This window comes from Oncorhynchus mykiss, chromosome Y, assembly GCF_013265735.2.
Source record: "Oncorhynchus mykiss isolate Arlee chromosome Y, USDA_OmykA_1.1, whole genome shotgun sequence".
NCBI lineage: Eukaryota > Metazoa > Chordata > Actinopteri > Salmoniformes > Salmonidae > Oncorhynchus > Oncorhynchus mykiss.
Window position 1 is genome coordinate 8,758,521 of NC_048593.1, and position 23,704 is coordinate 8,782,224.

The window sequence follows — 23,704 nt, forward strand, 5'->3', positions numbered from 1 at the left end:
GATGGGACACCACTGTAAATCAGAGGAGACTAACGCCATGGAGGAGAGGATGCAACCTCTTAGATGCTAAGTCCCCAATTTAGGGTAATTTGAGCGGTTCTGGACCTGTTCCGACTGACATTTTGTTAACAAGGCGCTCTGTGAATATCGCAGGGTCTAGTGCCTTATATTGCCAGAAAACCCCATCTGTCCTCTTTCCGCTACCACTTTGTCAGCGGAGCGGAAGTGTCAGGTTTCACACCCCACATTTGCATAGGGAGTGTCACATTTTCTGTCCTGTACAAAGAATCGATTTGATATACTTCTGAGTAAATGGAGCCTGGGAGGCGGCATCTTAAAAGAAGACAGTCTAGCAATTTCAACAATCATGGTTTCATGTCACTGTGATAATCTCCACTGGATTCAGAGCTCTTAACATTAAAAAACATGAAAATAATACCAAAAAAAATACAAAATAATGTAAATAGAATTGAAACACGACCACTTTTTCTTGGTCACAGAGGGACAAAATCACGTTGTGCGTGAAGCTGAAGTTGTAAGGAGTCTGCAGACATTCGAATGGTGTCTCTGCATCACTCAGAAGAGGCTTGGCAGAAAATGCTCTGTCGTCAGTTATATGAAATGGGGCCAAATGTGTACTGTCACTAACATGATCATATTTATTTTACAGTTGTAAGAGAGGTGAAATCATATAGTAAGTCGTTTATAATTTGATTGTTGATTCCCCGACTTTTGTCGAATAGGAAAACAATCATACCGGTAAATAATATTCTCATACGTGAGTATTCCACACAATGTATAATTATGTTTACCAGAAAAGTGAGTTCCAGACCGTTCTGAAACTATGCTGCAATACTAGTTATTGTTTATGGCCATCTCATGAAAAATAATGACTTTTGAGTATGTCTATTTAGGCGGAAATCTACATTTTGCCATGAAGTTCAAGAGGTCTTGAGAGGGGTAGAGAGTGAATGCTAAGGCCCCTTTAGGTGTACAAAAAAAGGATTTGATAAAATATTGAATTTGGCCTTTACTATTATAGCCCATGGAAACACATTGAATAACACATTCATGAATGGTTAAAAACAAAACAAACAAAAAAATCAATCATAAAGGAATAAGGTTTTGAAGTGTCTGTTCTATATCTAGGAGACATAGGAAAGCTCAGGAAAATATTTTTGTTGGCATGAAAACACCATACTTCCATTCATTCGTAATGGTGCATCCAGATGAGTCTTGTGACACTTGTGGGGGTTGTAGAGCAAAACCACCGTGATCGTGAGAGTCACCCCTCTAGTTTGTAGCCCAAACGGTTTGGACGCTACAGACAAAAGCTGATGTTACAAACCGAAGTAAACTGACACATTTTGCTGGGGATTTTTGTATTATGTTACTTAGGTTGACGCACGCACGGGTGCGTCAATAGAGTCTTAAGGATTAAATGGAATACACCGTTTTTAATAACAGCGTTTTTTAAGAACCTGTAAGAAAGCTGAAAGACCAACAACCTAAATGGAAAGCCAAAGTAAATTCAAAGTTAAGCACCAGGCCTATGAAGAGATGATGAGAGTGAGTAACTCTGCATGTCGTTCTGTTTGAAGCTCTATTTGCATACCCAGCATCAGTATGTCTCCAGTAGATACAGTATTATGCATGCATATACATCCACCCTGTAAACACTGCATCAAATATGCATGCAGAAACATATCATGTACACTCCAGCTACAGTACGTCCCTGGAAGCCTTTGCATACTGTATGTGTGTGTGTATGCAAATGCATTCTAATGATGGGTGGAGGTGGTGGAACACATTAAGACAGCAAAGATTTTCAGAAGTAATTAGATTGCCAGAAGAAGGATTTTAGAAATGGTGGAACTTCACTTACTATAAACATGGTTTGCTTTGCAAGAACTTATTCTAAGGGCTCAATCAGTATTGTGGAAGATCCGCGCAAAAATATTAAGGATATTTCCGATGAGCTGACATGTACAGCTATTACCATGAATGCAGCCTCCGTGACCGCGAGAACATTGCCTTTCATTTTCAATCGCGGTATAAATGTCCTTCAGCGCTACGGACTGAAAAGAGCCTTAACTGTGGATTCTAAAATCAACAGCTATTGCTAAAAACTTAAAATATTCCCCATCTAACTCTGTACGCAGAGTTGATGAAAGTCAATCTGTAAAAGAATGAGAAAACATTAATTTATTTTCTCCAAATCCCATTTATCTGGAGTTTTGGATCAGGGTAGGCTACCATAACCCAAGTGGCAAATATTGACTAAAAACCAATTAACGGTACATCTCTGTTTCTGAGATAAAGAGGGGGCCTTCCAGTAACACTATGGTATCAATGTACATGTATTTTTTCAATAATATAATACATATCCTACAAATGAACATTGGCTTTAGGTAGAGAATTACAATATTAGCATTCTCTCTACACTTCACAATTATGGACATGACCGTTTTCAATTTAGCATAGATTTTTGCAAATGTACGTATTTTTCTATTAAAAAAAGTGGGTTGGAGATCATGTCTTTCTAAAGTATAACAACAAGAGAAGAAAACCTTACAATTTCATGCATACAGATAGGTTTTAATGCTTCAAAAGACATACAAGAGTGGGTGGCCACAGTAAACTTGAATTTATTGACAAAAACACCATCTCCTATCCTCTCTTACACAGGTTTGACAAGACCGTAAAAACAAATGAATGAACAGACAAAGGTAAAACAAAAAAAACAAAAACAAAAAACTTTATTGACTGCTGGTTCTGAAAATTTACAAAATTGTTTTGTCCTTGTATTGAGAGCAAAAATGTTACATTTGGCATGATTTATCGAAATGAAAATTTTAAAACGATTATCAATAAGTGTATTCAGCTATTTTAACAGAAATGTTTCAAGTCACATATCTAGAAGGTAAAAACGGTCAAACTTAACAAAAATCAAGCTACTTATGCAGGACAGTAAAAAGTGATGATGTTGTAGTGGTAAAAAGCAGGCAGAGTGCATAGTTTGTACAAAGGGGATAACTAGGGGCTAAAGGAAGTAAACCAACAGGTAAATCAGAACAATACAAAAACAAGCTTTTCATCTGGCTTTTCTTCCTTTAAACTGGCTAATCTGATGAACAATAAACTACATTTTTCCTTTTATTAATTAATTTTTAAAATATTTTTAGATGTTTTTCTTTTATATGACACATCTGATTTTAATCATCATTTGAAAAAAAAAAAATAGTGGATTTCAAACTATGTAATCGATTCTTGGCCCTCTAGAAACTTAAAGCTATGTATAAACAAAACCTTTGGTAAGAGAGTTGAGGATTTCAGGTACCAAACCAGTCACCTCCACCCCACCCCTGAAAAAGGAAAGCATGAAAAAGCTTGACGAAGTGGAAAAAGATGATCCAATACAACACCAATCACTGAGATCCATTCACAAAATGCACCAAGTCTTGGAACCATGATATGGAAATATTGCAGTATTGCTTCTACTTTCTTTCTTTTTTAAAGACATCTAAGAAAGTTAGATAAATTAGACCCACATTTGGCATTCGAGTACAATCTTATTTCAATTAACACATTCTAAGTAAATTGCAGTATGATCAGACACTGGTTGAGTAGTTACTAAGTGGGCTTTGGAAGCAGAGAAGTACATCAAATAATATACTGCATTGATCTATGAATGAATATGAAGCAAACTGGCATGCATTAAAACACCCCTGGACATAAATAAGAATGCAGTGAAGATGTTATTTGGCCAGAGGTAATGGCTAAGAGGGTCAGAGGCAGAAAGGGTAGTCATGGTGACAGGTTAACATCACCAATCAGATGACTGTACTTTCAAAATAACAAACTAGAAAATATCATAGCACCACAGAGGAGAGAAAATAGCACCTAAGTCTTGATTTCCTGTGCTTCATTGAAATGTGACATGTCACGTTGCATATATAGGTTGATAGATCAGAGATAGTGAAGTATTGGGGAGAAAAATGATGTAAAAAAGACGGTTGATTAAGTTAATAAAATCTCCAAATGCCACCAAAATAGGCACTTCGTTCAGGAGGACACAAGGAGAGGAGGAATATTTCTGTGTAATTTTTTTTCTTGACACATTTTGTTTTCTACAAATCAACTCTCATTTAGTAATGCAGAGTTTTTTTTTCTCCAACTTTTATTTTCATTCGGTTCTTAAATTACAATTAGGCGTGATTCACAACCAGCAACAAGACAAGCATTCCTCATCTATTCTCCAATTTACACATTCAATTCCTCACTTCAGGATCTGCAAATTTGATGTAGTCCAATAACCATCATTTCCTAAAAGGTCACATGCACGTTTTGAAGCCAGAATCAATCAACATTACCTGGAAAAATATACAGAAAGTACTTACAAACATAACAAAAAATATTTATATATATTTATATATATAAGCTCCATTCAGAAGAACGGCGAGACAATTATGCACAAAACAAAGCTTTTTAGAAATGAATGAATGAACGAATGAATGAACCAATTAATAAAATATTCAAAGCGGGAGATAAGAGGGAGATTTAAAAAATAATAAAAACAGAGATCAAAACAAAACAATGAAGCAAACTGCCAAATGGGATGGAGTCCATGGCAATCTTCTGAACCCAGTGGAATTCCAGGTAAAGGTTTGCCTCGGGTGCGTTGGACAGGCAGACTGGATCTACATCAAGTGCACTGGGAGCGGGTGGAGGTTTCGGGTCGGAGATACGGGTCAGGGGTGAAGATAGGGGTCGGTAGTATCTAACTTATCCAGTTTCAAAACTTGCATGTGATAGAGAAGGCACACTGAGGTTGCAAGGTTGCTCTTTCTTTTAATTATTTCTCACGAAATCCTACAGAAATGTATTCTAGTATTCTCATCTTGAATTTTTGTATTTTATTCATACTTGTTGCTATTGAACACAGAATGTTTTACACAAATAAAAATTGTCCTATTCATTTCATGTGTTTTGTTTTTGACAAAACAAATATGCTGTTTATTTTCTCCATTTTGTTCAGTAAACAGTCTTAGCCGACGAAACAGACAGGACCCACTTCGAATCCAAACTTCTGCGTGGCTCCGCCGAAATCATTGAACATTATGTCAACAAAAGGCACCTGTTCCACCTTTGGTGTGTTGATCTCAAGTACTGTCTTTTCATAGCCCTTTTTCAACTGGAAAACAGAGAGAGGGACATTGTGAGAAAGTGCTTCGGTGCTAAGAACATTTCACCCACACATATCCTTACCCTTACACACACCCCTAAGACACACACAAACTTCCAGCCACTCACCGCACAGCCGTCCACCACGGCTCTGATGTAGGGGTTATTGTCGTAGGACATCTCCTCATCATTGGACCCCAGGAAGCGGATGGCCTTGTCGTACGAGTCCCCGTCCTGGTCGTGCCAGGCCACTGACTGGTAGCAGTTGTAGGTTAGGTTCTGGCGGGCGGCTGCGCTAAGCAGCCGCAGGAAAGTCATCTGGACCACGCCGATGGGGTTGCCCTCAGCGTCCACGTAGGAGAGCTACAGATGGAGGGAGAGGGGATAAAGGGTCTAGGCCAGAACAGACACTGGGGACTAATACAGACACTATACATACATACATACTATTGGTGCTTGTGTGCATCTGAAATAGTGCACTACTTTTGAGCAGTGTGCTGATCCAAAGTAGTGCATTATTTATAGAATAGGGTGCCATTTCAGACACAATGTTGCTTTACTGTATATTCTCTAACAAGAACACTGAAGCCTACACAACACTGTTCTCATGTACTGTGAGGTGTCTCGTTTGGGTTTATTTTTTATCAGTGAAATCTAATTTTCGACAGCTACTGCAAAAGTGTCTTAAAAAGAAATGGATACATAACCCTTGCACTTGTCTTTTCCTACTAGCACTGACATTGTACTTACTTGGACTGTTATATGTGGTTGTCTCACCTAGCTATCTTAAGATGAATGCACTAACTGTAAGTTGCTCTGGATAAGAGCGTTTGCCAAATGACTCATATGTAAAATGAGTGTCGTCGTCATCGTTTGCAGACAGCAGCCTTTAACAACTGCAGGTGTCTGCAGCAGCGCTGTGTTGTTGACACAGCGTCACAGCGCCTGTTTGAGTGACACAACGTCACTCAAACAGGTCAACATTCCTTGCCTCTCCCTCTCCAATGCTACTAGCTGGCCTAACAGAATTGTGGATGTCAATTAGGTCGGTGTAGTGGGCCGCGACGCGCATTCGTCCCATCTTTCACTGCTGCTCGGGGGAGAGGGGGGGGGTTATGGTTAAGGAGATCAACAACGTCCGGCGCGTCTCCAGAAAGCATGTTACGCTTCATTACCCATAATTCACAGTGGCGCTACAGGAGTAGGACATCGTCTCGATTCCTCAGACGACATAATCAGGTGGGGGGGGGTATATATATCAGAGGTCGGTATCCCAGTTACCTCCTTTAGAGTGAACTATATGGGCCATCGTCACCCACTTTTGGGAGGGATGGAGAGGGTTGCTGTATTATGGGCTCTGTCTGACTGTCTGGGGCTCTAGGAGTAAGCTCGTGTCTGAGAAACAGCAAGGCAGACAGGGGTTACAACATGAGCTCTAATCCACAGACTCTGGGGCCTTAGATACTGACTGACTTATTCTCTGCTGAAAGATTACAATGGTTCTGTAGGAATAGCAGTCTACAAGCAATGAACAAGTGACGATATACTGTAACTCTCAATCGAGAAGCCACTGTATCCGCAATTAAACATTTGAGCTTTTATCAAGGAAATGGACATTCTCTGTTTTTGAAACAAGCTCATTAGGAAATATAAAACATTATGCACAAACATAATTGTCTTAATGAAATAAATAATGCTTTAGTTAAATCGGTTTGTGAAATGTAGAATTTGCCTAATTCGCCTTGTTTATGTGAATACTAAACAAATGTAGTTTGGCTCTAATGGTTACTAATAGCGACTGATGATCTGTCAAGGTAACAACGTGGTAACATCAGTCTTCGGTGTGATGCCACTGAACTATTACGGTGGAGATCCGTTTCCATACCAACCCGCAGTGTTCCACCATCAGTTCCACAGGGTTCTCTTCTTCTTTCAGACAAACAGGACTGACTGAGACCAAGAGCCAAGCGCATGCAACGCCCATGCCATGCAGTAGGAGAAGGGAGCCACTGATGTGTGTGTTTTGTGTGTGTGTGTATAGATATTCTCACACAAATACAAACTGGACAACAATGGACATTACAAATGACCATGAGAAGGAAGTAATCAAATCCTATGTACATGTTGTATACTGAACAAAAATATAAACGCAACATGTAAAGTGTTGGTCCCACGTTTCATAAGCTGAAATAAACAATCCCAGAAATGTTCCATATGAACAAAACACTTATTTCTCTCACATTTTGTGTACAAATTTGTTTACATCCCTTTTAGGGATCATTTCTCCTTTGGCAAGATAATCCATCCACTTGACAAGGGTGGTATATCAAGAAGCTGAATAAACAGCATGATCACTGGGTGGGCTCCCGAGTGGCACAGCGGTTTAAGGCACTGCATCTCAGTACTAGGAGATGTGACTACAGAACCTGGTTCAATTCCAGACTGTATCACAACCGGCTGTGATTGGGAGTCCCATAGGGTGGCGCACAACTGGCCCAGCATCATCCAGGGCTGGCCAGGGTAGGCTGTCTTTGTAAATAAGAATTTGTTCTTAATTGGCTCGCCTAGTTAAATTAAGGTCAAATTACACAGGTGCAACTTGTGCTGGCTTCTTCACCTGCAGGATCATCTGAGACCAGCCACCCGGACAGCTGATGAAACTGAGGAGTATTTCTGTCTGTAATGAAGCCTTTTTGTGGGGGAAAACTAATTCTGATTGGCTAGGCCTGGCTCTCCAGTGGGTGGAGGGCGTAGGCCCACCCATGGCTCCACCCCTGCCCAGTCATTTGAAATCCATAGATTAGGGCCTCATTTATTTATTTCAAATGACTAATTTCCTTATATGAACTGTAACTCAGTAAAATCTTTGAAATTGATGTATGTTGCGTTTATATATATTTTCAAGCACTCACAAGGTGGCCATATAGGGAGTTTGGAAATATGAATAGGATGATAACTATGTCCATTATGTCTAGTATGAGTGTCTGTTCATCAGTGGCTCCTAAAGGGAGTAGTACCCCTCACCTTTGTGAGTTTCCAAGTACTCAGAGAGGATCTCGGTAGGTCCTCCCCTGCTCCTGTCTGTCTCCCCCCCGCAGAATCAGCGTGTAGAACCTGCGCTACATCGCCATGGAAACATTACCTCTTCACCACAGCCGCAAGTCAAAAGTGGCAGAGTACCCAAAAGCCCCTGGGAGAGTGACTGAGTGACTGACCTTTGTTCACCTGTTCACATTGAATCTGTGTTGTTGCCTATCGTAATCCTGATGTGAGAGTGAATGAGGAAGTGAATGAGGAAGTGAGTGTGTGAAATGAGTGTAGCAGGAACAAAATGGTTTCTAATCACTCTCCTGTGAGTAGCTTTCACTATAGATGCATACCTATTTATGAATAGGTATGTATTTATACAGTATGCATCTGAGTCAACTGGAAAATGCAGAGGTCAATAGGAGTAGTTGTTGTTACTGTGTTTAAATGTAAAATGTGTGTCTAACTAGGAGACTGTCAAGTCACTCAGTCACTTCTAGGTGACGCTCTCCAACTTCAGAGGTAGTCAGGTTGAGTGGATGCATTTACAGTCATACCTTTCCATGGCAACAGTTAAAAACTTTTGTACTACACTTACCTTTTTCTATTGACGTTTCTATTGACGTTTCTACCAGTTGCCATGGTAAAGAATGTCTGTGTGTGTGTCTGCTCCACCAACTCTGTCTCCCTCTATTCTGGGATGAGCCTTCACCTACAGCTGTGTCTTACTGAAGGTGAGCTGAGATTGATCATGCTGAACCATGCAGAGCAGTGTCGCCACAACCACAAGCCAGAGTGCCAGTCAGAGACGAGTACCAACCAGTACAGGATCCATGCAGAACCAGTACTGACCAGTACCAGAACCAGAACCATGCAGGGCCCTTAGGCCCTCAGAGACCCAGCAAGGAGTCACTCTTGCTGGGCCTCCAGAGACCTGCGGGCGTGCCACTTACCATGGAACCTCGCTTGTAGCGACTATACCAAGAACCTGGGGCGTCTTTGGGCCATTTTGCCATTTTGCTCTGTAAAATATGAGATGAGCTGTTCAGGAAAAAGGGAAGGGGACGGGGGGAAGGGGGGCGTCAGGGGGGCTTACCAGTTTACCACGTTTGAATTCACTGAACCAGGAGCCAGGGATCTCCTTTACCCAGGATGTGAGCCTAGTCTGGGGTACGGAGGGAGCGAAACAGGGGGGAAGAGGAGGAGGAGGAGGAGGAGAAAAAATGAAGGTTAAAGAAAGAAAAACAGTAAGAACAGCCTCCTGAAAAAAAGAAATGCTTCATCCCTCATTCGTCTCCCCCTCCCCTCCCTCGTTTCCGTGGCTCTCCGTAGCGTCTGCCAGACCTGCAGGAGTATCGGGTGACACCGAACAGCCCAGAACAGTGTAAAAGACCTTAGGCTTAGTAAGCCATTATGGCGTTTTGTATAAACATTGTCTGGCAGCTAATTACTGATAATATATTAATGAGTACACAGTGATTAGTTAGGAGACATTGGCTGCATCTCAAATGACACCCTATTCCCTTTATAGTGCATTACCAGGGTAGTGCACTATCAAGGCAATAAAGGTGCCATTTCGGATGCAGCCGTTAGCCTCCAAGGGAAAGCCTTACAGATGCCCCATTTTCCCTTCTGCTAAGTGTTTTGCTCTACAACCATACAGAAGTGACTATACATTATGGTTTAAGCTTCTGCTGTTTATGATGAGACAAGTACAGTAGGTGGCTTGTTTTTATGGTTTTCATTTAAAGCCAGTTAAGCTTTCACTGTAGAGCCAACAATAAGTCACCTTTCAATTTAAAAGCTGTAAAACATCTAGAATTATATATATTTTTTAAATTCTGTTCAGCTTTTGGTTCTTTATAACCACCAATAATTATCTTTGTTTTTTCCCCATTAAGATCTGTATCAGACTAAATGGCCAGTAGTACTCCAGTGTGACGGACTTATTCAAACAACAATCATTTGAATATTATGGCTAGCTCAGTAATGAGCTAGATGAGTCTGATGCAGGGTTTATACAAGGCTTGTCATCAACGCCTTAATGTGTTCATGAATGTTCAGCTGGAGATCAATTAACGCTGGGAGACAGCATACATTAAACACACACCATGCTGTTTTGAAAGGGACCTTCAGTTTGGCGCGGGCACACTGGGGGAGAGAACTGATACAATCTACTTCTAAAACGGAAACCGTCAATGGTGTCACAATTTGCGTGCGAGAGTAGAGCTTGAATTCACATACACTGCATAGCGTATGCCAACTTAATTGTCAGACATTTCTGGGGGGAATGGCCCTAGCCCTCACCCTCCGATCCAACAGGTCCCAGACGTGCTCAATGGGATTGAGATCCGGGCTCTTCGATGGCCATGGCAGAACACTGACATCCCTGTCTTGCAGGAAATCAGTCACAGAACGAGCAGTATGGCTGGTGGCATTGTCATGCTGGAGGGTCATGTCAGGATGCGCCTGCAGGAAGGGTACCACATGAGGGAGGAGGATGTCTTCCCTGTAACGCACAGCGTTGAGATTGCAATGACAACAATCTCAGTCCGATGGTGATGTGACACAAAGACCATGATGGACCCTCCACCTCCAAATAGATCCCTCACCAGTGTACAGGCCTCGGTGTAACGCTCATTCCTTCGACGATAAACGCGAATCCGACCATCACCCCTGGTGAGACAATACCGTGACTTGCACTTTTTGCCAGTCCTGTCTGGTCCAGCGACGGTGGGTTTGTGCCCATAGGCGACGTTGTTGCCAGTGATGTCTGGTGAGGACCTGCCTTACAACAGGCCTACAAGCCCTCAGTCCAGCCTCTCTCAAGACTATTGCGGACAGTCTGAGCACTAATGGAGGGATTGTGCGTTCCTGGTGTAACTCGGGCAGTTGTTGTTGCCATCCTGTACCTGTCCCGCAGGTGTGATGTTCGGATGTATCGATCCTGTGCATGTGTTGTTGCACTTGGTCTACCACTGCGAGGACGATCAGCTGTCCATCATGTCTCCCTGTAGTGCGTTCTTAGGCGTCTCACAGTACGGACATTGCAATTTATGCCCTGTCCACATCTGCAGTCCTCATGCCTCCTTGCAGCATGCCTAACGCACGTTCACGCAGATGAGCAGGGATTATCTTTCTTTTGGTGTTGTTCAGAGTCAGTAGAAAGGCCTCTTTAGTGTCCTAAGTTTTCATAACTGTTACCTTAATTGCCTACCGTCTGTAAGCTGTTAGTGTCACCATTCCACAGGTGCATGTTCATTAATTGTTTATGGGAAACAGTGTTTAAACCCTTTACAATGAAGATCTGTGAAGTTATTTGGAATTTTACGAATTATCTTTGAATGACAGGGTCCTGAAAAAGGGGCGTTACTTTTTTTGCCGAGTTTATATAGGTGTGTCACAATTCCAGACATAACAATTCACAAAGTTTATTTTCTGGCTATTTATCCGCTCACTTTACCAGCATTGCTTCGCGTAGACACAAGGAAAATAGACTTGCTTTCAAATTTGAAGTGCATTTTCTCTTATTCACTACAGTGCATTCAAATTCCAGCGTGTCCACGCTTGTTCACGCAAAAAACAAAAAAACGTAACTTTGATTTGAGCTTGACTCTTTTTTCCCCCTCTGCTATCCATCTATCTATCTATCTATATATCTATCTATCTATCTATCTAGGGATATAGTGTCTCAGGCTAGCAGGGAAGGAGAGAGAGAGGGTGTGTGTGTGCATGCGCAGGTGCCCACATGTGTGTATGTCAATGTCAGGGCCTCTTCTCATATGTCCTCTCTCTCTCTCCACTCTACACCAACGAAACCATCCCACTGGCCCATCGCTCTCCCTGGCTATAAAAAGGCAGGTTCATTATTCTGAACTTATGCAAACTCCTGCTCCTCTGTGCCTCAGCGTGCCAGCAAATCGTTAACATGTCCTGTAGCAGAAAGCCATTACAGATCTCCCTGACCTGTCACTGACAAACTTTCCTGTGTTTTACTTCTCCTCTCCTCCTCGTCTCTCATCTCCTCTCCTGTTCTCCATGCATAATCATCCAGCAGAATCCTCTCTGGGTGCCTGTAACCTGCCTTAACCTATTACAAGCGTTTGGGCCAGGCACAACACTAAGCTACTGACACTTAACTAGAGGATGGCATGGCAAAACGGATGTGTTTATACACCGGTGTGTGATGGTACGTGCATGTGTGTGAATAGTTGACTCTCCGTTGACAGTGAGTGACTGCCCCAAATATATTCATTGAACTCATGACGTCAGCAGTGTGCAACACCAAGCATCTTACATGGGAGTGACTGCCCCCTAGGGGCTTGGAGGATCCTCTTGATATTACACCCATGCCAGTAAGGTAATGATGAAACATGATGTGTGTAGGCACAGGAGGAGGTGTTATGTGATTATGCAGTACTGTCAAAAGAGAGGTATATATGATTTATATGCAAGGTAGTTTTCCTGGGCTCTGGGAAGAAGAACAATTACATTCACTTATCCACATCATACACATCATACACATCATACACAACATACACATCTACATTGTAGATACAACACAAATTAAACACACTATTTCAATCAACCAGAAATATCATCATGCCAGCTTTTATTTGTATTTCTTTTTACCCTTTTTTCTCCCCAATTTCGTGGTATCTAATTGGTAGTTACAGTCTTGTCTCATTGCTGCAACTCCCGTACGGACTCGGGAGAGGCGAAGGTCGAGAGCCGTGCGTCCTCCGAAACCCAACCCAGCCAAGGCGTACCGCTTCTTGACACAATGCCCACTTAACCCGGAAACCAGCCGCACCAATGTGTCAGAGGAAACACCGTACACCTGGCGACCGTGTCAACAAGCACTGTGCCCGGCCCGCCACAGGAGTCGCTAGTGCACGATGGGACAAGAACATCCCTGCCGGCTAAACCCTCCCCTAACCCGGACGACACTGGGCCAATTGTGCGCTGCCCCGTGGGTCTCCCAGTCGCGGCCGGCTGCGACAGAGCCTGGACTTGAACCAGGATCTCTAGTGACACAGCTAGCACTGCACCACTCAGGAGGCCATCATGCCTGCTTTTAAGAATGTGTATTTCCCTCATTATATCAACTAAAACCTTTAAAATGTGTAAGCGTTCATTTTAAGCATGTTCTCCCATTGAATTTCTATCACTGGCTCTCAAAATGTGACCATTTGACCAGTTCTGTATGTAAAAGCACCATGACTTACCCCTTCAGACTTCTTGTCAGGGTAGATGCAGCTCTCTCCTCCTGCTGTGAAATTACAGTGGACCTTGAACGAGTCCCTCGAGCAACCCTGGTTGGGGTCGATCCAGTATTCACCTGAAAACGACCAAAAATAGGGAGTGGGAGGGGGGAGGGAGAAAAAGGCGAAGAGGGAAGGAGAGGGGGGAAAGGACGGAACCTTAACAATTAGAAACGTTTTCATCAGAGGTCATTCAATGTTTAAATGAGCATGATTTAGCCTTCAAGAGAGGGTATACTCTTTAGCCCACTTACACTGCGACGACAGGAAATATCATCAAAGACATTATTGATGGCTAATCCTATTTCTCTATCCCACTTAAGTCCACTGTAATGACACTTGACCCTTGGCATTGACATCCTACACACTTGTCTAAGATAGATGCTCGACAACGTGCTCTGGGCGTCTTTTTCAGATTACTCCTGGACTATATCACCCAAAGACTTATTAACGTCATGTATTAACAGAACACAATCAGAGCACGTCAGATTGGGAATTTCAGATTTTCCATGCCCACCATCGGGGAAGTCGGGGTGGCAGAGTTGCAGGTCCTTGCAGGTGCGGGCAGGGTTGCTCTGCGTTCCCAGCGGGTGCTTCATCTGCTCGATCTCCAGCTTGAGGGAGTTGAGGGATCCGAAGATCTCCTCCATGCCGTCGTCGTAGTCTTTGTAGTTGGCATCGGCGTTGGCCTCGTCCATCATCTGGCTGGCGTCGATGTTCCTGCGGCTCCTCTTGGGATTCGACTGCATGGGCAGCGGGTGGATGACATCACCGGGAGGACCCTGTGGAGGTGGAGAAGGAGAGAGAGGGGGAGAGGAGGAGGGAAGGAGGTGACAAGAGTGGAAGAAGAGAGTGGTTTTAAGTGGGAGCATACTATTGTATTCTAAACCGTCATATAGCAAAGTTCAGTTTACTCAATGAATAATTGTGCATATAGTTTCCGTAAAGTAACACATACAACATATGGAACTATAAAACAACAATATGTAATGACGTCACACAATCGTGGCGACAACTTACAGGAGGCCCTGGTTGTCCAGGAACACCAGTCTCTCCCTTGGGACCAGTTTGACCCTGAGGAAGACAGAGCACAACACAGCGTCATACACACAGCCTCTATGTATAGTAGGACATGGCTAAGAGGGGACAGTGTGACATGGTTTAGAGAGGGACATGGTGGTTGGTCGGGGACACTTACCGATGATCCCTTAGCTCCTTTAGGTCCAGGAGGACCAGGTAATCCTGGGGGTCCCAGGGGACCAAGAGGACCTGAGGGGCCAGCAATACCCTGGAGAGAGAGAGGGAGGATAGAGAGGAAGGAGAGAGGGTGAAAAAAAGTGTCCTTATTGTCATTATTTTGTGATCAAACATTTTACGGTGCTGTTTAACGACTTGATATGATCCACTATCTGCCCGACCAAACTAAAACATGTAACTATTAGGTTAACTAATGTCCTTCTTGTTCTAATATTACATGTTATTTGAGTTGGGGGTGTTCTCACATTGTCTCCTTTGGGTCCTGATGTTCCCTGGGGGCCTGGCAGACCTCTGTCACCCTTTTCTCCCTGCTCACCTGGGGGCCCGATCAAACCGATAAGACCAGGGTGGCCCTGAGGAGGGTGTCAGAAACATACGGATCAACAAACGTACTTCAATAATCAATCAAACATCGAATTACTCACGTCTGTCTCTCTGCCAACCTTACATCATTAGTGTGATGACTCACTGCTCTGGAGCTGATACCAGATAAACAATCGATAGGTTTGAACACAAAGCAGTCAGTCATCATTAACGTGAATGTGTAAGGTATGCATTATACAGCATCTCTATACTTGTATCCCTGTGGGCTATTAGACATCAACCTCATTAACTGTGGAAGATCAATCCCATATGTGATATTCAGCCATGCATGCAACAGGTCAATATTTCACTGTACAACAGTGTACAACATGTGGTCAATAATGTGTTGAAAGAGGGGGCTCACCTTTTCACCCTTAATACCAGAGTCTCCCTTCAAACCGGGTAATCCTGGAGGACCCTGCGAGGGAGAGAGGAGTAGCGAGAGAGAGATGGAAATATAATGGTAGAGGGGTAGAGAGGGACGGAAGAAAGGAAGGAAGGAAGAAGAGTAGAGAGGGAGGACAGATAATATTACATGTCTGGCCCAATAAGACAAGGTACTGTGAATCCTGTGACATCAAACAACCCAGGGTCAAGGGTGAAAGGTTAGGCTGTCCTCACCATAGGTCCAGGGGGTCCGTCAGGGCCTGAAGAACCCGGAAGACCTTGTTCCCCCTGCAAACATTCAGAGAGTCAATGCTTTAACCCACTGATCATCACATACAATATTGGTATTATGACCTCATGCCTATAGCGTGTGCTTTTTTTTTTAGCAATAGCTTTTGTAGATCAGACACTATGCTAATCTTTGTGTGTTGTGGACATCCACAGTTACTGCCCCTAGGAACTGTAATGGCTATGACACAAAGAAGTAAAAATATGAAATAATGCTGTACTCACAACTGGGCCAGGGATACCTCTGAGACCTTCCGAACCTTGCTTGCCAGGTGCTCCCTGAGGACCAACTGGGCCTGTCTTTCCCTGTGGGCCCTCCAGACCAGACTCTCCCTTGGCTCCCTTCTCTCCTTGCCTGCCCTCGGGTCCAACTGTTCCATGGGGGCCTCTCTTTCCTGGTGGGCCAGAAGGACCAGACTCTCCGGTGGGTCCAGGGGAACCCTAAGGAGGTGAGAAAGGATAAGGTTCACATTACGGGATGAGAGCAAAAAAGTCACTGGTGCTAAAAACTCTTGTACCGCCCAGCGTGTTTACTGCAGTTCCCTTCAGATATGAGAGACGTTCGAGTTCGTTAATGCCTGTTTTGACGTTAGGACGGGTGTAGTAATGCGCTAGGCGAGACTCACAGGTTGACCAGCCTCTCCGTCGTCTCCCTTGTCACCAGGAGGACCGTCTAAACCCTGGGAGGAGGAGAAAAAGAGACGTTGTAAAAGTTGCGTTGGACGGATAGAGCACAGTCTGGGATTTTTTTTAAACATTTCAATTGGTACCAAAGCGTTACGGGAACTGGAGGTCAAAACAATGTCATTGTAACATTTCAGTGACTTACAGCCTGTCCGATCTCGCCAGGGGGACCAGGATCACCCGGGAAACCACTTGGACCCTGGAAATGAAATCAGACAAAATGCTCAGTATCCAGAGTGACTCTAGGGCTAATTTATTAACACATAAAGGGAATCCCTCTTACCTTGCCTCCCACTGACAACTCATCACAAATCCATAACACCCATTGGGGGAATACATTCGCAGGGCAGTTACGGGACTCAACTGCAATACGGGTAACATGCAACTCTACAGAGACGTGTAACCAGGACTTACAGGACTTCCTTTAGGACCGTCGTCTCCAGGGGGACCTTTAGGGCCGGGGGGTCCAGCAGAGCCAGCAGGACCGCCCTCTCCCTTCTCTCCTCGCTCTCCCCTTGGGCCCTGTGACAGGTGGGGCAGTGTGTCAACAGTTTTTTTTACTAGCGTGTCACCAGTGTTAGTGTGTCAATAATGTGTTTATGTCAATGCACAGTAGGGGTGTGCTTATCACACTCCATGTGGTTGGCGGGCTTTCTTTTCATAATGGTTTTAATTCAACTACGGTTACGCTAATGGTGAAGTTGTCATTTCAGAACTGTGTATCGAATTGTGTAATTGTTTCAATAGCAGAGGAATAGTCTCATTTTATCTGTTGTAATACATGAATGAATCGGGCCATTATTGCGTATGCAGCAGTGTAATTCTTTCTCTTCTGTGGAGAGGCAGTAGTAGTGTAGTGCAGTGCTGTGGTGAGAGTGTCGTTCTGTTGCATGATGATGGTAGTGTGCAGGTTCTTTCGGGTTCTCTTACAGGTCCGCCAAGTTCTCCCTGAAGACCAGGCTCTCCGCTTTCACCTGAATCACCCTGAGAGACGGAAAGAGAGAGACAGAGAGAGAGAGAGAGAGAGAGAGAGCGAGAGAACACAAGAAAATAAAAACAATTCAGTTCAGTGAACCAAAACAACAACAAAAAAAAGTCATATTTACTGACGTCCTTGGTCACCCCCAATTGGGGATAGAAAGAGATGACACCAGAGGTTTCAATCCATCACAGCCAGTCAGAGCTGGGCCAGGAGCGGGCGAACTTTGGGTCCTCCCTGGTCTCCATACATCCTCAACTCTCCCTCCCTCCCTCTCCTTCCCTCCCTGCCTGTCTTATTGGGTAAAAGGCCCAGGCTTCAGGCCCTATCATTATTCAATGTCACATAAAGCCCCGTCGTCACAGTCCCCATCGGGATATAAACGTTGCCAGCACACGTGTTCCTAGAGACAATGTTTACGTAACCCTGGTCTGCGGGATGAGGAAACCAGAGACAGAGCAAAGTGCCTGTCTTGGTCTATTTGGATCAAACGTCACAGAGCCAAGCCAAGCTGTGCCTAGTGTACAACAATATACCTATTCTCCCTCCTCCACAGACCTAGCTCTGTATGGTCATACCCACCCATTCGTAGTCTAAATAAATAAGCATCTCGCCTCTTTCCCAAAGAGTTCTTGTTTCTGTCAGGATATCCACTCCCAGGCAGCAGAGAGAGCAGATAGAGAGACCTGTTTAAAGGCATGAGAGATTCTCTCCTAAGCTATTTCTAAAGATGTTATACAGCCCTGTGTATCTGGCTCTCTGGGAAGCCTGACTCCACATAGGGCTTCCATCCAAAATGGCACCTTATTCCCCATAGTGTGAGAGAGAGAGATGGGGGGGATATAGAGGGATAGATAGAGGGAGAAAAGAAGACTAAAAGACAACCACTATGATCCGTAACACACCAAAGCTGCTGTTAGCAGGCCTGGCCTAACCCCTGCTATAAAAGCTGCCAGAACAGCTCAGATCAGATCAGCCAGAGAAAGGATTGCGATTGCAGTGAGCTAAGGTTTTGTTTGAGGAAGGGGTGGATGTGTGCTCCCAGGGGGAAGGTCATCCCGTCGACTGGACCAGAAAAAAACAATTCACGCCACTGTCGTAGTGCAGAGAGCTTGCAGACCGGACGGTCCCCCCCCCCCGAAGGCGAGCCAAACGCCAACGCTTTTTTTCGACGAGGTGTTTTTAATAATGCACTCAGCAGCACAGCGTCTTAGGTACAGTAGCTTGGAGAATTTATTCACACTTCTACTCTCTCCAGCGATAATACTGCTGAGGATGACTTCCATTAAGCTGTGTGTGTGTGTGTGTATGTGTGTGTGTGTGTGTGTGTGTGTGTTAGAATTATGTTAAGGGTTAGGAGCTACGGTTAGTTTTAGGATTAGGAGCTTGGGTTAAGGTTAGGTTTTTGGGATAAGGTTAGGGTTAGGGTAAGGGTATGGGTTAGGAAAAATTAGATTTTGAATGGGACTGAATTGTGTGTCGCACAAGGTTAGCTGTACAAGATTCTGTGTGTGTGTGTGTGTGTGTGTGTGTGTGCGCGTGTGTTGCTCGCTTTCACTTGAGAATGAAAATGAGCCTTTCCCATTTAAAAAAAAAAGTGCTTTAAAACAGCAGCATCAACTATTAATGATGACGGAAGCTTTGCAAAGATGAATGAGTGGTGATCTGAATTACAATATAGGTTGTACTGAAACTCAAACTGACAATTGTTGGACCTCTTGCACAGTCAGCATATCTGTGTCCTGTTGATACTTTAAACTAGAGTTACACACGGATAGACAAGACACTTTTTGTCTCTTGAGTTCAGCAACATGGTAAATAGATCTTGCCATCCACTCTGGACTGACGTAAACCATGGGCATTTTCTCTGCAGGAACAGATACGTAACAACTACGCATCCCAATACTGTCTGAGTCCTCTGTTATGTATGTATATCTCAAAGAGCCATGGTGAATGGCCTATGCTCCCAAAGGGGCCAAGAGGTCTAAGCCAAGTGGTAGGAAGCTGCACTTCCTGATTTGGCATCATTTTAGATTTGGCTCTTAGATTTGGTTCATTAATAAATGCTAGCGGCCATGACTGAATTCAAGCGTGAGTTGGTTTCGGGGTGTGGATTTATTTGGGTGTCTCTTGTCTGTGTTAGCAGGTTTGTAAGCGTTATCCAAATTATTTTGGCAATTAGCTTCAGCTGGCTGGTGTGCGAACATGGCAAAGTTGGTCTGACTTTGAATAGCCTAGCTCTGGGGATAGTTAGGGACTGTCAATAAATTACACAATGTAAATGGGACAATATTTTAATGTTGCACATCTGTTAAGTGTCACATTAAATGCTTTCAATATTTGTAAATGCATTTCTACAATTTATAGTTGGTTTGAGGTTTTTAAGTAATTTAAATTCGGAGCTATTGACCTTTTCAAAATATTTTCCCATGTACATTATGTAATTTACTGATGGTGCCTAACTAGTCCCATAGGAATATCTAACGTCAAATTGAATTGACCATGGGCATTATGATCAGGTCACGTGCAGGTGCGCTCTGATTACTTGGGTGTTCCCAGTTGTGGGCATGTGGGCAGGATTAAAATAAAACCAACCCACGGAAAACTGTTACTTCATTGTGTGAATTTTTTTTTTTCTTCATATAATCTCGCAAATCTCCGTTTCGGATGAGACTGACTGTATGACCAAAATGATCATATTCACGCTTTGTAGTACATTTTGAAACTAGAATAAAAGTTTTTGACTCATATCGATGCCACATAGGTCGTTTTTAAAGTTGCTTTCTAAGCGCAATCGCTCTTCAAGCCTACTATGAAAGGGTTGTACATTGAGGTGAAGTGTATTAACAGGGGGACCTTACCTTCACTCCAACAGCACCAGGGTTTCCAATACCACCAGGGGGTCCCTGAGGGCCATCAGCTCCTGGGGGTCCGGAGGGGCCTCTGGGGCCAGGGGGACCGGGAGGACCCTAGAAGGGAAGGAGAGAAGGAGTGATGAGTCATCACACCCACATCGGAATAAAATATGATCATATATATAGTCATCTGACAGTGCTAAATTCATTGTGTACAATCCATACAATTACACTCAATATCGGTACATTAGTATTCTGTTCTATTTCATTCAACTCTATAGGTATATTGTACGAGGATATTAGGAAATCTTACCATCTGACCAACGTCTCCGGTTTCTCCCTTCTCGCCGCCGGGACCAGGCAATCCCTGCAATCAGACAAGACAATGGCATCAGTCACAATCACAACAACAGAGCCCTATGGGCTGTGGTTGAAAATCAGTGCACTAAATAGGGAATAGGGTGCCATTTGGGACACATCCAGAGACTGTCTCTGGTTCTGGCGGTGGTTCTGACCTGCAGTCCCACTGGGCCTGGGGGTCCGTTGAATCCTCTGGCTCCTTCATCTCCCTTCTGGCCAAACAGACCCTGCTGACCTCTAGGACCGGGCTCTCCATCAGCTCCCTACACACCCGAGAGAGAGAGAGAGAGAGAGAGAGAGAGAGAGAGAGAGAGAGAGAGAGAGAGAGAGAGAGAGAGAGAGAGAGAGAGAGAGAGAGAGAGAGAGAGAGAGAGAGAGAGAGAGAGAGAGAGAGAGAGAGAGAGAGAGAGAGAGAGAGAGAGAGAGAGAGAGAGAGAGAGAGAGAGAGAGAGAGAGAGAGAGAGAGAGAGAGAGAGAGAGAGAGAGAGAGAGAGAGAGAGAGAGAGAGAGAGAGAGAGAGAGAGAGGAAAAGGAGAGAAGGAGCAGAGAGAGGGAGAAATAGAGAAATAAAGAGAGAGACAGTGGGGTTGAGCAAGGGCGAGAGAGGGGGTCAGTATAGGAGAAAGAGAAGGAGCATGGGGGCTAAACGTTAGCAGATACTGTAGGCCAGAAGACAGTGGCAGGAAGTGACATCATATATACAATGGTCACCTCCAGATCTAATAAACTGTGGGGGGGGGGGGGGGTTCAGCTGGATACTTACAGCAGGACCAGGCGCTCCGACTGGGCCTTGGGGACCAGTAGGACCAGGTGGACCATGTTCACCTTTGTCTCCTTTGCTTCCCTTCTGGCCTGGCTCTCCAATCTCTCCCTGGTGATAGAAACAAACGCGACAACGCCAGTCAACAGAATCCCGTTGCGTAAACACACTTCCATCCTGTTGAGTTTGTGTGTTCATCTAAATCAGAGGAGGCTGGTGGGACACGCTATAGGTGGGTGGGCTCATTGTAAATACCGGAATGGAATCAATGGAATGGTATCAAACACATTAAGCGTCTGGAAACCACATTTTTGACTCTGTTCCATTCATTCCATTCCATCCATTACAATGAGCCCGTCCTCCTATAGCTCCTCCCACAGTGTGACTGTGTGCTTGGCAGGGATATAAGACAGGTCTCAGGGCTTTTGATATGTCCTTGTCAACTTCAAATATAATTCGCTGACACACTGTCATAACTAAGAGTCAAATCCTAGAACGGGTTTGTTGTCTCTCTGTGACAAGTGACTAGCAGCCTGTCACGGATCCCATTCACACCTTCTTTGCAATGCATTTCAACAGTAAAAAGCGAAAATGACACCAGCACATCACACCGTTAGGCATATTCAAATGCATTCACATTCTTTGAGTGTTTGAAATGATGGGAAAACACTGAATCAGACTTTCCCTCAGCCAACCCAGAGGATAGCTGGTCACGTGGTTATTGTTTCTGAAATCAAAATACAAATATATTCTCCTTTACTTCTGTTAATAAAGGCTGTGGAGTTCTCCTCTCCGTTCCCAGTGGTAAAGACCTTGTAATGAGACTGTGGATGTTAGTGAGATCTTTGTGTGTGTGTGTGTGTGGTGTGTGTGTCTCCCTATCGTAAAGTCAAATACCTCAGTCCTCCAAGGATAAGAGATTCAATTACAGCTGATCTTCACACAAATGTTTATCTCGCTATCTCTGTCTCTCTGTCTCAGTGTGTCTCAGTGTGTCTCAGTGTGTAGGGGAGTTGTTCCTCCCGTCTGTGAGTCTGCATACTAATACTAGCAGGTCATCTCTCTGCCATCTGAAAAATACTAAATTGAGCGACTTAACGGGTTCAGCCTTCTGTCAGCATTAAAGACTTACAGACCTGTAAGCCAGGGAAAACTGCCTGTCAACACCACTAAGGAAAGGGTCGGAATATGGAAGCCCAGACAAGTTCTGACTTTGAGCTAAATCATCACGTCGAGTGTGTTTTGATCACTTTTATATACATTCAGTCGCACACCCACACTACTCTTCCCTCAGCGAGCCAGCCCACCTTGTCTCCATCCTCTCCGGGGGCTCCAAGAGGTCCAGCGGGGCCAGGCAGACCCACCGGTCCCTGGATACCGTCTCTACCAGCGGGGCCTTGTGGTCCTTTCTCTCCCTGTAACACATTTGTACAGCATATTACATTCCATTCAATTTCAGTCATGTACCAGATATTCTCACCTGGAGAGACTTAATGTACTGCAGGGTTGGGATCCATTCCATTTTAATTCGGTCAATTCAGAAAGGAAAATGTTTACTTCCTGAATTGATTGAATTAGAAAGGAATTGACGCGAACAACTTCTGCACTGTACAACAGATCAATTCAAACGAGGAGGCTAAGACAGCCCTGGGATATACCGTAGCTGAGAGAAATACATTTGTTTCCCCAACAACACGCTTTATGTTTAAACTAGCGACGTGGCCAGGAACCAGGCTGAACTGAACCGGGTCTTACCGGTCCACCCTTCTCTCCTGCGGGTCCTGGGGGTCCTTGAGGTCCTGGTCGTCCGGGGAGTCCGGTGGGTCCGGCTGTGCCAGCAGGACCACGCTCACCAGGGGAACCCTAGAACACAGGGAGAGACGCGGTCACTGCAGCTCCCTACTTGTACTACCTGAAACCAGAGCCATACATTTAGAGAGTTGGGCAACTTTAAGAATTTCAAACATTGTTCTTATTCGAGACATTTAGTTACATAGCCTTGTTTAAACATCCCCCTCCCCCCCATGTGATGGTAATGGGGCGTTAACATGGCTGCCATGGAATTTCTGTAGTGTGATGTAAATGTTACATAATGCTCATTCTAGACATTATATTCCCCATCTAAATGCATGGCTCTGCCTTTATTGAACTACATTGGCACTACCTTGATACCTCTACACTTTCTGTAAATCCAGGGCGTACTAGCCTACATCAGGTGCTGATCTGTTTCACCTGTCCTTGTGATTGTCTCCATCCCTCCAGGTGTCGCTTATTTTCCCCAGTGTATTTATCCCTG

At 44.2% G+C, this 23,704-nt stretch overlaps 1 protein-coding gene across 5 annotated transcripts in view; it reads right to left on the reverse strand.

Moving 5' to 3' along the window:
- Positions 1-2,582: 2,582 nt before the first annotated feature.
- Positions 2,583-23,704, reverse strand: part of LOC110509310 (collagen alpha-1(XI) chain) — a 128,385-nt gene continuing 107,263 nt past the window's right edge. Inside the window, exons 40-61 of one of the 5 annotated variants that reach the window (XM_036967664.1) lie at positions 23,164-23,271; positions 22,716-22,823; positions 21,412-21,519; positions 20,804-20,911; positions 20,602-20,655; positions 20,295-20,402; positions 17,385-17,438; positions 16,869-16,976; positions 16,600-16,653; positions 16,397-16,450; positions 15,996-16,211; positions 15,717-15,770; positions 15,460-15,513; positions 14,978-15,085; positions 14,674-14,763; positions 14,496-14,549; positions 13,993-14,257; positions 13,440-13,552; positions 9,308-9,376; positions 9,165-9,233; positions 5,314-5,547; positions 2,583-5,194 (exon numbers count right to left, since the gene is read on the reverse strand). In XM_036967664.1, the coding sequence (XP_036823559.1) occupies positions 5,048-5,194; positions 5,314-5,547; positions 9,165-9,233; positions 9,308-9,376; positions 13,440-13,552; positions 13,993-14,257; positions 14,496-14,549; positions 14,674-14,763; positions 14,978-15,085; positions 15,460-15,513; positions 15,717-15,770; positions 15,996-16,211; positions 16,397-16,450; positions 16,600-16,653; positions 16,869-16,976; positions 17,385-17,438; positions 20,295-20,402; positions 20,602-20,655; positions 20,804-20,911; positions 21,412-21,519; positions 22,716-22,823; positions 23,164-23,271 (2,337 nt within the window). In that variant the 3' untranslated portion in view covers positions 2,583-5,047. Of the gene's footprint in view, positions 5,195-5,313; positions 5,548-7,966; positions 9,110-9,145; positions 9,234-9,307; positions 9,377-13,439; positions 13,553-13,992; positions 14,258-14,495; positions 14,550-14,673; positions 14,764-14,977; positions 15,086-15,459; positions 15,514-15,716; positions 15,771-15,995; positions 16,212-16,396; positions 16,451-16,599; positions 16,654-16,868; positions 16,977-17,384; positions 17,439-20,294; positions 20,403-20,601; positions 20,656-20,803; positions 20,912-21,411; positions 21,520-22,715; positions 22,824-23,163; positions 23,272-23,704 lie in introns of those variants that run through there. The other 4 variants (XM_036967666.1, XM_036967665.1, XM_036967667.1 and 1 more) reach the window with 4 other exon arrangements.